Source organism: Oryx dammah, unplaced genomic scaffold, assembly GCF_014754425.2.
Source record: "Oryx dammah isolate SB20612 unplaced genomic scaffold, SCBI_Odam_1.1 HiC_scaffold_4, whole genome shotgun sequence".
In the NCBI taxonomy this organism is placed as follows: domain Eukaryota; kingdom Metazoa; phylum Chordata; class Mammalia; order Artiodactyla; family Bovidae; genus Oryx; species Oryx dammah.
This window is the reverse complement of record NW_024070188.1, coordinates 49,886,990-49,902,765: the sequence shown is the minus strand read 5'-3', so window position 1 is coordinate 49,902,765 and position 15,776 is coordinate 49,886,990. Positions and strand designations below refer to the sequence as shown.

The 15,776-nt window shown below is 39.3% G+C and overlaps 1 protein-coding gene across 1 annotated transcript in view; it reads left to right on the top strand.

Moving 5' to 3' along the window:
* Nucleotides 1-328: 328 nt before the first annotated feature.
* Nucleotides 329-15,776, top strand: part of SLC35A1 (solute carrier family 35 member A1) — a 32,658-nt gene continuing 17,210 nt past the window's right edge. The window contains exons 1-2 of the mRNA XM_040238832.1: nt 329-413; nt 4,532-4,709. Of these exons, the coding sequence (XP_040094766.1) occupies nt 398-413; nt 4,532-4,709 (194 nt within the window). The 5' untranslated portion in view covers nt 329-397. The remainder of the gene's footprint in view (nt 414-4,531; nt 4,710-15,776) is intronic.

Sequence of the window (15,776 nt, the reverse complement as noted above, 5' to 3'; positions counted from 1 at the left end):
CTTAAATCGAAGACCAATTCCTATTTGCCGCCAAATCACCTGGTGAGGACTACAGCTCCCAGAAGGCAACGCTCGGCTCTCGCGACTCAGCCTCCTTAGCCGTCCGGGAGTTGTAGTTTTACAAGAGAGCTCTGTGGAACCTAAGTTTTACGCGCTTGTCAACAGAAACTGGGCGGTACCGGTCTCGTCTCCATCCGGGTCCGCCCCTTTTCTGCCGAGGTCGAATTCGTGAACCTAGTCCAGGTGCTTGGCTGGGCGGGAAGCTGCGGCGCGTCGGCTGGCGGGGCGCTCTAGGCCGCGCGGCTTTCGTCTCTATGACCCCAGGAGGCGGTCCCCGGTGCCCTCAGCGCGCGCGGAGTGGCTGCGGGTCAGTTCCGCGCGGCGCTGTCGGGGAACCATGGCAGCCCCAAGAGGTGAGGCCGGGGCCCGGCGGGACTGGGGAACCCGGGTCGGGGGCGCTATGCAGAGCGAGGCTCAGCGCTTGTCTGCATCTGTCTGCGGGCGAGCATCCTCCGCGCCCGCGGGGCTCGAGTCTCCGAGGGGTAGGCCCGGGCGTCGGGGAGTAGGGGTTTGTGTTGAGCGGCTCCCGGGCTTGAGCGCGCGCTGCTACGGGTCAGGGCAGCGCTGGGCAGCCAGCCTCCCACTGCGGCTGCCTTCCCGAGGGGCTGACTCAGGGCCAGCCGGTTCGGCGGCCGGAGACCTCCCCTGCCTGGAGAAGTAGGTGGGAACAGAATTCAGACAGGCCTGGGCTGTAGCAGACCGGGTGAGGGGTCGGTGCGCCGGGACCGGGCTGGAGCCGCATCACCCAGCGGGAGGCAGGACAGGTCTCAGTGCGGGCCGGGGTCACCGCGGTTGCGGTCTCCGCGGTGACTTCTACACTGGGATGCTCAGAGCCTTAAGGGTATGCTCCGGGTGCAAAACCTAAGCAGCGGCTAGTCCACCTAACAGACACTGAAGACATCCTTGGGGCAGGAGAACAGCCTTGCAATGTGACGAGACGGAGAAAGCTGTTGTTAACAGTTACTCTCCAGAATGTTGCTATGTGGTTAGAAAGAACACTTGAATATTTTGTGAGAAGGGTGATATCCATCCTCCGCCCCTGCCCTTGCCCCTTCCCCAGGGATAGCTCATTAGAGTAATAATGTTTGATGACTAATTGCCTTTTCCTGAGTGTAAGTATCATTAACTCTGCAGCTCGTTTGCTTTGCTGAATGGGATAAGTTAAAACCGGAGTTGAGTTTCTGGAAGCTACGAGAGATTGGGCAACACCCGGATTCTTCTCCACATTTCCTCCATAAGGCTGTTGGCTTCACCCCTGAATATACGTTGAACAAATATTTGAACAATACCTTTTTGCGTGGGTGGCGAATTATTTTCCTGGTTGGAGAGGCCACGTTTTCCTTCAAGCCCTGCTCAGGGGCATTGTCTGCATATGCTTCTCGCATTTCAAATAAGCCCACCTTAAAGAATCTTTTATAGCAGTACCCGAAATAAAGGAAAAAAGTAAATTATTTTGATAATTGACATAAAATGAAAATAGCAAGGTGAATGGTGAAAGCAGTTGTAGAATTACCTAAGTCAAATCATCTGAAATAGTTGCTCAATTTACAGATTTAGGTTTATTGCCAATACATATTTGTTGTGCCTGGGTCGTGTGATAAATCTTACATGTCCGCCAGAACTGTGTAATACTAAATTGCAATCCTGAACTTCCTGATATTCACAAAGGGTTTATTTATCTGGGACTTCCTAATTTCCACCTTCTCAGGTGTTACAAATAATGTCCCCTCTAAAATATAGTAAACTATAACTAAGAAATGGCACCCCACTCCAGTACTCTTGCCTGAAAAATCCCATGGACAGAGAAGCCTGATAGGCTGCAGTCCATGGGGTCGCTAAGAGTCGGACACGACTGAGCGACTTCACCTTCACTTTTCACTTTCATGCTTTGGAGAAGGAAATGGCAACCCACTCCAGTGTTCTTGCCTGGAGAATCCCAGGGACGGGGGAGCCTGGTGGGCTGCCGTCTATGGGATCACACAGAGTCGGGCACGACTGAAGTGACTTAGCAGCAGCAGCATAACTGAGAAAAATATACAACTCCAGATTGTAAATTTCTTTTGCGGGGCGGGGTGGTGGGATTCTCCACATAGAAAGAGAGGTTGTGTGGGAGCTAATGGGAGCTTTGAGAGAAGGAGAAAACAGTGCTGATGTGCCACTGTGCCCACTCAGCAATGCAGGTGAGCTGTGGACTTTTTGCCACCGCATGGATCTTAGTCCCCGTCTAACGACTGAACCTTTGCCCCCTGCAGTGAAGCTCAGGAGTCTTACCCATTGGACCCCCAGGGAAATCCCTGTATGGACTTGTGATATTACCTTGAAACAAACTGAAATTGCTAATAATTGCACTTTCATTATACAGATATCTAAACTTATTTGCCTGCTCTTCTGTTCAATTGGTATTTTCAGGAATATCATATATATTCCCATTTAATCACTATGCTAATAGGTGTATTTTCAAAATGTTAACCATTCATTGGGTTGTTTTGGAATCAGGAACCTATATAATCGCTGACATAGTTTTTAGTTTAGCAGTCCTAACCTCTCTTATTTGTGAAAGTATTGATAATCTAGGACATGTGGGTTGGTAAACTTTTTCTGTTAATGGCTGATGGTCTCTGTCATAACTACTCACTCTGCTCTTGCAGGGCAAAAAAAAAAATAGCCATACATAATTCGGAAACAAAGAATATAAGTATGTTCTAATAAAACTTTTTTTGTGACACTGTAATTTGAATTTCATATAATGTTCATACATCACAATAGGTTATTTAAAAACTTTTTTCCAACCATTTAAAAATGTAAACCTATTCTCAGCTTTCAGATCATAGAAAAATGAGAGGAAATGTACTTTGTTCACCCCTGATCAAGAAGATGGGCAATGCTTTCTCCTGTACTGCTGTTTATTTTTTGTCTTACATTTCCTCTTTGTGTAGGAGAGTTTTAGGGCAAGTGAAGTATTACAGTGATCCCCTTCAATCTCTTTTACATTAACATTGCCTTTTGGGTCCTCAAGATCGATTGAAACTTTAGGCAGAGATAAGCTCTATTTTTTCTGTTCTGCCTTTTGCAAATAATTCTTTAATTCACCCAGGGAAAAATATTTATATTGAAGAACCTGTTTTTCTAGTAAGTTTCCACCTTGCCATAATAAAGATGATTTGTTTGAAACTTTCATTTTCCTGTGCAAGTCACCTTTGAATTGTGGTTAGGCTTCCAAAGTAGTTAAGAAGCATACTTAGATGTAATGTAGTTACAGTAGCAGCCCAGAGCAACCTCTGTCCCTCTGGTTCTTAACCTAGGTTGTCAAAGTATGGTCCATTGGTCAAACCCAGCCTATCACTTGTTTTTTAATGGCCTGTGAGCTAAGAATGGTTTTTGCAGATGAACGTTTGCAGTTGATCTGATGGAACACCAACTTTGAAGACCAGTGAAGCATAATGTTACCTGCCTCCACCTCCACCCCCCAGAATTCCTGTTTTCTCAATACAAGAAAGCATTGTACTTAATTATTATATTTTGAATTTTTCCAATTAAATATAATTAAATGTGAAAATATGTTTTCTCTCTTGTCACCTAAGTACCTACATGATATCCTTAATTTTGCCTCGTGGCCTAAAAAACCTAAAATATTTACTGTTGGCCCTTACAGAGAAAAACTTGTGGATCCCTGTTTAACATGTGCCTGAAGATTTGAAAGAAGGTTAAATATAGCTGGGGATGAGGGAAGTATGAAGTGGGTAAATAAGTAGAAATAGTTTGAGTATTAGGTGATGGCTGTCTCATAACAGGGCTGGGAGTACTGAAGGAGACCTGGCTCCCCACTGCTTGTGGTTTTATTGAAGTTGGTGGACCGGCCTTGGTGCCTGAGTGATGGCTGATGCTCAGATATACTTACAATAAGTACTTAAATTGAGTGTTTATAAGAAGTGTATATTTCCTGGATTTCAGGTTTTATAGAACTTCATTCTTAATACTCTTCTTTTGTTTGTGTTATCTTTCATATAATGCTGTGAAATGAGAGGCTGGATGTAATTTATAAAATTCTGTATTATTTTATCATTCACTTATTCCTTTTGTTTTCTTCCTGCTGTCTCTCTGTTTAGAATATACATTGCTGTTATTGTTTTTATCCTGCCATCATGTTTTGCTTTCACAAGTATGAGTTATAAAGATATATAAAGTGTGTAATCTATAACATCCTAAACTAGAGTTAGTTAAGCCAGATATCTTGCAATTGAGCCCTCCCCAGGAACAAAATCTGTGCCTAACCAGTTGATTTTGAAAGTCAGCTGTGTATTGTGTGTGTGTGTTTGTTTCTTTTCATGTAGTTAGAGAGTGTTGTTTTGAAAAAAAATTTTTTTAATGTATTTTGTGCTTGAAATTGGAAAGCATCTTGAAGTATAACACTGATTAACTTTTATATACACAATGTTGCCTATTAAATAATATCTTTGCACATATTTTCCAGAAAATGTCAATTTATTATTCAAGTTATACTGCTTGGCAGTGATGACCCTGGTGGCTGCAACTTATACCATAGCTTTAAGATACACAAGGACATCAGACAAAGAACTCTACTTTTCAACCACAGCCGTGTGTATCACAGAAGTTATAAAGTTATTGCTAAGTGTGGGCATTTTAGCTAAGTGAGTATAAATACTTTTTAGTGTGTTAAATTATTACTTTTTACTCAATTCAAGCTATATCTTCATATGTTTGATTGCTCTAGAGCAAGCTTTCTCAGCTCAGGTCATTTTTGCTTCTCAGGAAGTATAATTTTGGTTGACCCAACTTGGGGGATGCTACTTACATCAAGCGGGTGGAGGTCAAGGGTGCTGATAAACATCCTGTGATGCTGTGTCCCCCAGGGCAGCAATCCATAACAAAGAAGTCTCCATCCCCAAACATCAGTGGTGCCAAAGTTGAAGAACCACCGTAAAGCAGGTGGAGTTGGCGAACTGTGGCCCACTGGTTAATCCAGTTTGCTGCTTGTTTTTGTTGCAACACAGACTGTGTGGCTCACACAGCCGAAACTACCATAGGGTTCTTACAGAAAATGTGCTGACTTCTGTTATAGAGGAAGAAAGTGATCATAAGAGTTACCATTTCTTTAGTATTTTCTATGTTAATTGTTAGACACTGTACTAAGTGCTTTTCATTAGTTATCTCATTTGGTCTTAATACATTCTTTAGGTAAGTACGATAATTACCCTTATTTTACCTGCATAGTGTCTGAGGTTCCTCACTATCATGCTGTTAATATGTGGTAGCACTGGGGGCTTTGGATCAGTAATATTGGGTGAAAATTGTTTTAGCAAGGCTGAAATATAAGACGGGGTTGAGAATAGTGCCTTTGGAGTGATACAGACCTAATTTTAGTCCTAGACTCATTGGGATTATGACTTTCCATATATTCCTTAGCTTCTCTTCTTCTCCTAAACTTCAGTTTCTCTATTTCTTTTTCTTTTTTTAAAGTTCACGTTTTAAGTCTTCAGTGCTGCCCATAAGCCCAGCAGTTTTTTACTTGTCTATTTTCATTTCCCACATTATATTCATAGACTGGAATATTTTAAGTTTAATAAAAATCAGGTGACTTTCTCAGCACCAGTAAAGAAAAGTGGGAAAATATATGCAAAGGGAAGTTCTGGACACTGTCTATAAAACCAGGGGAAAGAGTCCGTTCAAGATAGAGGAAAATAGTCATAGGCTGTGGATGAGAGAAAACAGTAACAAAAGACAAAAGAAATGAGACAAACAAAAGAAGGCAAGCCTCGAGTTACATTGTATAGTTTCTTCAGTTTGTAACTGGAAAAAACAGAGTTGTGAGAATTAAAAACTGGTAGGAAATTACTTGAAAAGTTTTTTTTAACCTTTTTCTTTTTCATGCTTCTACTGCATTTCTTTTTTTTTTTTTTTAAATTTACTTTTTTGGCTCTGCTGGGTCTTAGTTGTGGCATGTGTTCACTGATCAGGGATCGACCAGGCCCCTTGCACTGGGAGCCCAGAGTCTTAGCCACTGGACCTCCAGGCCCCATACTTAGGAAAGATGTACGAGATGGGGACCCACCTGGGTCATGTGGACAAGTGAATTCATATAGGTTTCAAGATGTAGGCTGGTGAGCGTAAGAAGCAGTGAAGAATAGGATGTGTATAGGTTTAAATTACATTTAAACACTTTAAATTTCATTTAACAAATATTCATTAAATGATTTCTGTGTGACAGTTTTATAATAGATGCTGGATATAGAAATAGACTGGAGAAGGAAATGGCAACCCACTCCAGTATTCTTGCTTGGAAATCCCATGGACAGAGGAGCCTGGTCGGCTATACAGTTCATGGGGTCGCGAAGAGTTGGACAGGACTGAGTGACTAAATAGAGAAGGCAATGGCAACCCACTCCAGTGTTCTTGCCTGGAGAATCCCAGGGACGGGGGAGCCTGGTGGGCTGCCGTCTATGGGGTTGCACAGAGTTGGACACAACTGAAGTGACTTAGCAGCAGCAGCAGCAGCAGCAAAGTGACTAAACCACCGTAGAAGTAGACTTGGTATGATATGAAATAGATACGGTATAAATAAAATAGATGTTGTGGAATGAATGAAATAGATACGGTTCCTGCTTGCTTTAAATTTAGGTTTAGTGGAAGAGACAGAAAATATACTAGAAAACACATGCATGATTACAAATAATCCATCTGAAAAAAATATTTTAAAAATGGTGTGGAGAGGGAGAAAAGAACAGAAAAATAACTTGAGGCTAGACAGTGGAAAGCTTTAATAGAAAATCTGTGTTTGAGATTTGTCTTATAGGCAGAGCTACTGTGGCAGTCTAACTTGTTGGGTTGCAAGTAGGTTAAAATCTCAGGCGTTTACAGTTTCTTACTTAAGAAGATCCATTTTTAAGGAAATTTGGCTCCACTGTTCTGGAGAATGTCAGGTAAAGGAGAGGCCTTATTGTATCTTTAAAAGGCAATGTTTCAAAGGCAAGAATCTCTATATTTGAAATGCCAGAACAACCACCAGTTTAGGAGTAAATAAATTAATAAAAATCTTATGGCTTAACTTGTTTTAATACAAAAATGGAGATGGTGGAAAAGAGGCACAGGGAGCACATTTCTTCTCCTTATCCCCCAGCTTCCTTAGGGAGAAAAAATTATGACCCAGGAATGAAATAGGACTGTTAAGCATGGAATCCGCTATTTAAAGCTGTAAGATCAAATCATGGCTCAGTTGTTTTGTAACTGTTAAGAATTTGTTAAAAAGCAGTGAAGCCTTTGGTTTAACTCAGCACTTGGGTTAGTGTCCTGCCAACCCACTGCTTAGGCTTTTTGTGTTATTTTGATGCTTTCCCAGCTTTGCATTGCTCACTGTATAGTATTTCTTATTCTTAAGCTGTTCAGTGTTATTGGTATGGTCAGTTGAAGTTTGTTTTGTGGAAACTTTCTTTGAAATTAATATAAAAGCAGAAAAGTTTCTAAGAATTCATCAGATAAGTAAGATAATGGTGTTGAAACAACAACTGTGGAAAACCAAATACTGTACTTCATTGTCATCATCATCAATAACCAGATGGCTTTTTATGTCACCAGGATAATGTAGTGAAAGTGAAAGTCGCTCAGTCACGTCTGACTCTTTGTGATCCTATGGACTATAGAGTCCATAGAATTTTCCAGGCCAGAATACTGGAGTGGGTAGCCGTTCGTGTCTCTAGGGGATCTTCCCAACCCAGGGATTGAACCCAGGTCTCCCACATTGCAAGCGGATTCTTTACCAGCTGAGCCACAAGGGAAGCCCAGGATAGTGTAGAGCCTCTTTTATAAACATTACCTGCAGAGTTCACAAGACCAGGGACAATCAGAAAAAAGTAAAGAATTATGAGACAGAGTTTTGATGGCTGGCATTTGACATGACATGGCTAGCAAGAGTTTGGCTGCGAAGAAAAATCATTTAAAACACAAGGAGTTTCCAAGTGGGAAAAAACACTCGGAAAAAAAAAATTACAAAGCATGAAAGAAGTGAAGTGAATTTGAAATTACTGGATTTTAAAGCAAACATAATTTTTAATGAGAAACATGTTGGCAAATTATGTGGTTATTCAAAACACGTTAGTAGGACAGAATTTCATGGAGCAAATAAAGAGGGCATCTGTGAAAACATTAATTTCTTGGGATGGTAAATTAGTGAAAGAATTATTTTACAATGTTAGGTCACAGGTTGATAGTTGCAGAATGAAATGAAAGGACATTGTGTATGACTTCTTCAGCTTATTCAGCAATATGTCATGAAACAGTCGCTAATGAAACTAAATCAGAGCTGTGTGGGAAACATACCCAGTGAAAACGTTGCAAGTTGATTCTAGATCTTGAAAGGACAACTAGGTTATAACAGTTCACCTGAAGCAGTTTGGAATATGGAAAAGGTGAGTAAAATAGATGGCTGGACTATGATTGAATAGTTAAGAGTTGGAACACGTGAAAGCGCCTAGAACTTTATGTTTATCTTTTTGATGCAATTGTGTGAAGTTTGCAAAGTAGATTTTCTAGATATTCTCTATGCTGTAATTTCTTTATACACATATTAAAATCAGTAATTTAAAAAAAGTGGATCAAAGGCAACTAGGATGTTAAGTAGTTTGTCCAAAAGAAAGCCAGGTTGGATGTCAGTGCTTTATTTGCTGTGATAGAAAGACTTTAAATATCAGAAGGTACTTGTTACTCAGAAATTTTAGGAGTTGCTTTGTTGGTACACATAAGAAACAAATTGATTTCATAATTTTGAACTTATATTCTTTGAAAATGCTTTACCACGTGATGTTAAACTAATTCCTTCTATAAAGCTAGAAACATGACATTGGACTTTTTTACTTTGTTTTCAAAGTAGAAGCAACACTTTATCATCTGAGAGAAAGGATGACAACTTCAGGATATTGTGGGAGAATGTGCAAGAATTATGTTAGAAATAACTAAAGATTTAGAACTTGGAGAATCTTCTGAGAAGAAAAAGGAAAAGTTCTTCATGATTAATACATTTTCCCTATGTGCCAAAAAGCTAAGTTAATGTAAAAATTAGATAATACTAAATTTTGATTGCAAAGTTTTTGATAATGACAGAAAAGGAAAAAAGTGAACTACCATGTCAATGGAAAAAACTGTTAAAGGAGGTAAAAGCTTATTCGCTTCTTCCCACTCTTAACACTCTGTTAAAGGGCAGTAACTTTATCGAGTTGATGACTCCAGAACCTCATTTGTTTCTGATGTGTGCAGAGCTTGCCCCGCTTACTTAGGATGGTCTCTTGAGTAATGCTCTTTGCTCAGTAGTATGCTTCAGTTCAGTTCAGTTCAGTTGCTCAGTCGTGTCCGACTCTTTGCGACCCCATGAACTGCAGCACGCCAGGCCTCCCTGTCGGCTAATTTGTTAAAGTAAGTACATATCATTTTACACTGTGTGGAGATGGGGGCAGAGACCCAGGACAGTTGTTAAAAGGTCTTAACGTCTTGCTTATAATTAAGTTCACTTAAAGAGAAGTGTGTCACTGCCGTGTCCAAATAATCTGTCTCACTACCGTCAAACATTTTTTTCTAAGTTTGTTTTTAGGTGTGGACTATTTTTAAAGTCTTTATTGAATTTTTTACAATATTGCTTCTGTTTTATGTTTTGGCTTTTTTAAAGTTGAATTTGTTACAGTATTGCCTCTTTTATTTTTATTTTTTTTTTGTCTGTTTCTATGTTTTATGCTTTGGCGATGCATGTGGGGTCTTAGCTCCCTGACCAGGGAGGCAACCCTTGGCCCCTGCATTGGAAGGCGAAGTCCCAACCACTGGACCACTAGGGAAGTCCCAAACAAACATTTTAAATAGTCATGCTTTGTTTCAATATATTGCTAAAAAGATGTAGTGCGATAGTCAGATTCATTCATTTATCAAGCCTCGGTTATTTGCTCAGCACTTTTCAGGATGTAAGAAATATAGCTGCAAATTAAAAAGATCTATTCTGTTCTCATGGAGCTGGAGTCTGGTGGAGAACTGGATATTAAGCAAATTAATAGTCAGTGGGTGGTGTTAAGAGGATAAGTTGTTTGTTGCATAGTCGCTAAGTTGTGTCCAACTCTTTGCAACCCAGTGGACTGTGGCCCGCCAGGCTCTTCTGTCCATGGGATTTCTCAGGCAAGAATACTGGAGTGGGTTGCCATTTCCTTCTCCAGGGAATCTTCCTGACCCAGGGATGGAACCCATGTCACCTACTTGGCAGGTGGATTCTTTACTGCTGAGTCACCAGAGGATAAATAGAGGATGCTGTAAATAAGTAAGAGGGGGGTCTCCATTTGAATATGAGGAAGTTATACTTAACACAGACCTGAAGATCAAGCAGAAGATGGGCAAGAAAAGAGCAGAGAGAAGGTAAAGAGATCAGTGTGTTAAAGAACAACAACAGATCACTGAGTGCTATGAGAGTGGAGTGGTACTAACATGAAGCAGGAGAGGGGGGCAGGGTATCAAGAGGAACTGTGTGCCTGTGAAGGAGTTCAGATTTTGTCTCTAGTGCATTAGGAAATCACCAAAAGGATGAAACCAGGGACTAACAAGGCGACCCATATTATGGTGAGTCACTTTGACTCCTTTGAGGAGAATGGACAAGAAGGGTGTAAGAGTTGGAAGTAAAGAAGCTTATTAGAGCCTGGGGATTGTGGGCATGATGACAGTGTGATGAAGAGAAGTCAATGAAGAGAAGGTTCTGCTTCTCAAAAGTAGAAGCTACAGGACTGGTGATGGCTTTGGATAAACAGTTGATTACGACTATCTCAGTAGTTCCCACCAACACTGAATTAGTGATTACTGAACTTGCTCCTAGAGGAGCAGGGATAGGTTCCTGTGAGCCTCTGGTCACAACATTTCATCAGCTGATCACCATAGAACCTTGTTTCTGTTTAAAGACACCTCATTTAATATGTATTGTTGACTTATTAGCATTGAACGCAGGGCCAGGAGTGCTGTATTTCATGCCTGGATAAAGCTTATCTAACGTGTTTTCTCCATAAGGCACACCACACCTTTCTGGCACTAAGAAACACTAGCCAGCACTTTAGCACTATTGCTATAATGTATAGTAAGTTGAAATTTCCTTAGAAAAACCAAAGAATAATACTTCTTTGGGTGTCTGTTGTGAAAAAAGTTTTTGAAAACCTAATGAGCATATATCTAACTTCTTTTCTTTGGAAAGGAAGTGACCACTCTCTGGAATACTGGCTGTTAATCACTGTCAAAATGTGTTATGTAAAGTGCCAAACATCCTCTTTTAAGATTGCAGCAACTGCCCTTGCTGTCTTCAGACAGTCAGGATTGTTGCTGTTTAGAGTGGCAGGCTGCCAGAGAGTAAAGGTGTTAAGGAAACATTCTCCACTTAAGAACAGGTGAGGGAGACACACAGGTAAACACAGCTTATTTTCGTTTGATTCTTGTTCCACTGTTTTAGCCTTAGGTATTATTTCATCTTCTGTAATGAGAAATCTGAGGCTGAGGGAAGTTTTAATTTGCCAAAGATCCCTAGAAAGTGACTGGCAGGGACAGCATTAGAAAGTTCCCTGATTTTTGCTTTTTAAATTATTAGTCTTTTAGAACAATGAAATAATTGAGCTGTTATGTGATTAGCCAGGGCAAAGATAAGCATTGTGAGACACCTCAGTAATTTTATTTTTTGTTTTCTTAAGTTTTCATTTCCAAATGTTAACATTTTACCATGTGTGTTTTATCATATTTTTGATTTCTGTGCATTTGTATGTGTGTATAAAGTTTCTATGAACTGTTTGAGAGCAAGTTTTACACAAGATGCCCTTGTCCCTAAATTCTTCAGTGCATGTTTTCTAAAAAGTATAACATTCTCTTACATACTCACATATATCAAATTTGAGGCATTAGTATTGGCGTGATACTGTTACCTAATTCACGGGCCTTAGATAATTTTGCCAGTTGCCCACTGGTGTCCTTTAATAGTAAAATAATCGCACTTTAGTTTTGTCTCTAGCTGCCTATAACCTGAGACTGTTCCTCCATCTTTTTTTGTTCCTCACGTGTTTGCCACTGTTAAAGAGCATAGTCCATTTGCTTTGTAGAATATCCTTCAGTTTGTTTGTTGAATGCTTTGTTATGATTAGGTTTTTGGTCAGGAATATCACAGAAGTGATACTCCTTCTCAGTGCAGCTTATCAAGAAGCACATAATGTCTATTTGCCCCCATTACTGGTGATTTAACTTTGATTTCTTGATTAAGGTAGTGCCTGCTGTGTTTCTCCAAATAAAGTCACCAATTTTCTCTTTGTAACTAATAAGTATCTTATGGAGAGATATTTTGAAACTAGGTAAATATCTTCTTTCTCTTCATTTTTTGATTTGATGTTTCCAAGTGGTAATTTCCCAATTCTAACACTCTCTACACATTGATTGGTTGGCCTTCTACTCTGAGGGTCTTCCGTGGTGGCTCAGACAGTAAAGAATCCGCCTGCAATGCAGAAGACCCAGGTTCGATTCTTCGGTCGAAGATCCCCTGGAGGAGAGCAAGGCAACCCACTGCAGTATTCTTGCCTGGAGATCCCACGGACAGAGGAGCCTGGCAGGCTGCAGCCCATGGGGTTGCATGAGTTGGAAACAATTGAGCAACTAACACATACACATACATTGTACTCTAAGAAGCTTTTCCTTCTTTCTGTCCTTCACTCCCTCCATCCATCTCTCACTCTGAGTGTAGAGTCATGGATTATTTTATTATGATGGCTGGAATCCATTATTATCACTCTTTATTTCTGTGCTCACGTTGTCCAGATTTGGACAGTGGGATCATCCTCAAGCTTCCCCCCCCCCCCCGCCTTTTTTTTTTTTTTTTGTCTTTTTTCCTTTCTTCTGTCTTTCTCATATTCTTACTAATCTTTGAGTAGTTTCTTTTAGCATAACAAAGGGTGCATTCCCTGCCCCAATCCTGAAATCACACATTTCTCTAGGAAACCTTTCTTTTTTTTTACAAGGATGGTATTTAGAAACCAGAATCTGGATGCATGATGTACACATTGGTACTGGAGGGATATCATTACTTCTGGGCCCTTTCAGTAAACAGAGCTGGGTAACATGTGTTAAATGTATCTGTTACTTCGTTTCTATATATGTATGTATATAACTATGAGTTATATATTGTTTGATACCTGCAATTCTAACCCACTACCACAGAGTTCATTACAACTTTCCCCTTTTCTGTATTTTCTTTTCCAATGATGGTAAGTTTGACTTTCATTATCTTAAAGATATTTACTTATTTGCTCAGTCCTAGAATATATAATAAGTAGATTCAGAATTTCTAACACAGCTGTGGAAAAGCAAACCTACTAACTAAAGTTCAGTATTTGTATGTAGTTCTTTTTGCATTTAGTTTTGGAGCATACAGGAGAAAGACTTGTGTTTTAGAATACTTGGGTTAGTTCTGTTTTTCTCCATCAGTGTTATTTTGGTATTCATGAAAAAAACCGACAGGTTTGTTTTTTCTTTTTGATTTGTTTGTTTGTAATTAATATGGAGTTTTCCACCATCTTTGTTTGATTTTACTTTTAAGTTTCAGTAATTTTTGGAATATGAAATTATACTTGTTTTTATCATAAGTTAGAACTGCAAAAAAAATGGGGGCTGGGGGGAAGAATTGATGGAAGGAAATGGCAACCCACTCCAGTACTCTTGCCTGGAGAATCCCATGGAGGGAGGAGCCTGGTAGGCTACCGTCCATGGGGTCGCAAAGAGTTGGATGCCACTGAGCGACTTTACTCACTCACTCACTCTACCTTACTTTGATAAATAAAGTTTAAGGTTTACATGGTCTGACTGGAGAATTTTAGAGCATGTAACTAAAATGCATGTACATGTATGTATGTACAATGCTTGTAATTCTGTGTGCATACAAAGTTTACACTGTGCTTTGCTTTTTAACTTTTTTCCACTTAAATGTTTTATTTTAGAGATGGTTCCATGTCCATACGTGGAAATGTGTTTTATTTTTAAGAGCTGTGTGGTATTCTATTATACAGATGTATTATATAGACCAGTTTCTATTGATGGACATTTGGATTGTATCTAGCCTTCTGCAACTGTAAAACAAAGATGTAATAATTATTTTTTAATATACACTGTTGTGCATATGTGTGAATTATGTCAGACCATTCTCATATGGCAAAGGAAATAAACATCCTATTTTGTGGAGAGGGGAGCAGCTTAGCAGTGTGATGCAAAAGCAAGTATTTGAATGTTAAGTTATTGATTTCTAAGTTATAATCCAGTTGAAACATAAATACATGTAAAAATGTTTTAGGTTCATAAAATAATTACTACAACAATTCACAGGAAAATTGCTAGTTAGCTTTACTAAACTCTGTCATAGCTACTATTAAAATTAACACTTTTGATTTACATCTGTCATTTGTGATATGAAAAAGGAAGTGCAAACATTGTCACATTGTCTTAGAACAAGGTCAGCTTTTTGTTATTTGCTGTCCACCACAGCCTGTAAACACTAAAGAAACCTGGAAGAATGTGTAAATATACATATTACTTTGGGTGTGTCTAGTAATAAATGCATCTTAAATCTTTGAACTACTTATCCATATAAGACTGGAGAAAATTATTTTACTATTTCATAGTATTACCTAGAATAATGAATGAAGATTAACTTTGCAGGTAAGAAATTTGTAAGCAAAACTGAAATTTCTTAAGCTCGTGAGTAACTTGTGCTGTGTTATTCCATTTTGCACAGTGCCTTGGTGACCTAGCCAAGGATTTTAGGTCTCCTAGTAGTTCTCGTCAGATCAGGAGCTGGAAGAACGAGACCTACTTTTGACCAAACATAGATCAGAAAGAATTGGTTTCAGCCGGTTGGTAGGAAATTTAGGGGGGTAGGCAGCAGCAGAATCTGTCTACAATCAACACGGAGCTTCAGCATTTCTTCAGGTAACAAGAGGTTGAACATAGATTCTTTTCCAGTGATAAAGATCAAACAGTAAATTTCATGGGACAGACTATTTTTTTTTTAAATATGCTTTTTGATTTTAGACATGCTTTCTCTTATCTCATAATGTCATTTATATAATTAAATTCAATAAATTTGTTTTTAGCAAAATGTACTCATTAAAGTGCATGGGATTTGATTTCCAAGAAAATATCAGGGTGGGAAAATGAAGAAAAAATGGCGTTTGGTTTTTATGTGTTCCTTTCACTAGTATATTCAAGGCTGTAGTATATTTAAAATTGATCATTTATCTTTGTCTGCTTAACAGTAAAACTAGTGTTTTCTGGAAGATACATTGGTGTATGTGTGTGTGTGTGTGTGTATATATATATATATATAAACTTTCATGAGTAAAACTGTAAGTTTTAACAGTTTAATATGTTAAAATTAAGCAAGATTTAATCTCATACTGAACTATTTCAGCTCTTCCTTTAAAACTTTCTCTGTGTTAAGATTCCCATATATTCTTTGTTATACCTCTTAAATCTCTTTATTCTACTGTTGTTGTTCAGTTGCTAAGTGGTGTCCAACTCTTCATGACCACATGGAATGCAGCACGCCAGGCTTTCCTGTCCTTCACTATCTCTCGGAGTTTGCTCAGTCTCATGTCCGTTGAGTCAGTGATGCAATCTATCTCGGCCTCTGCCACTCTCTTCTTTTGCTTTCAATCTTACCCAGCATCAGG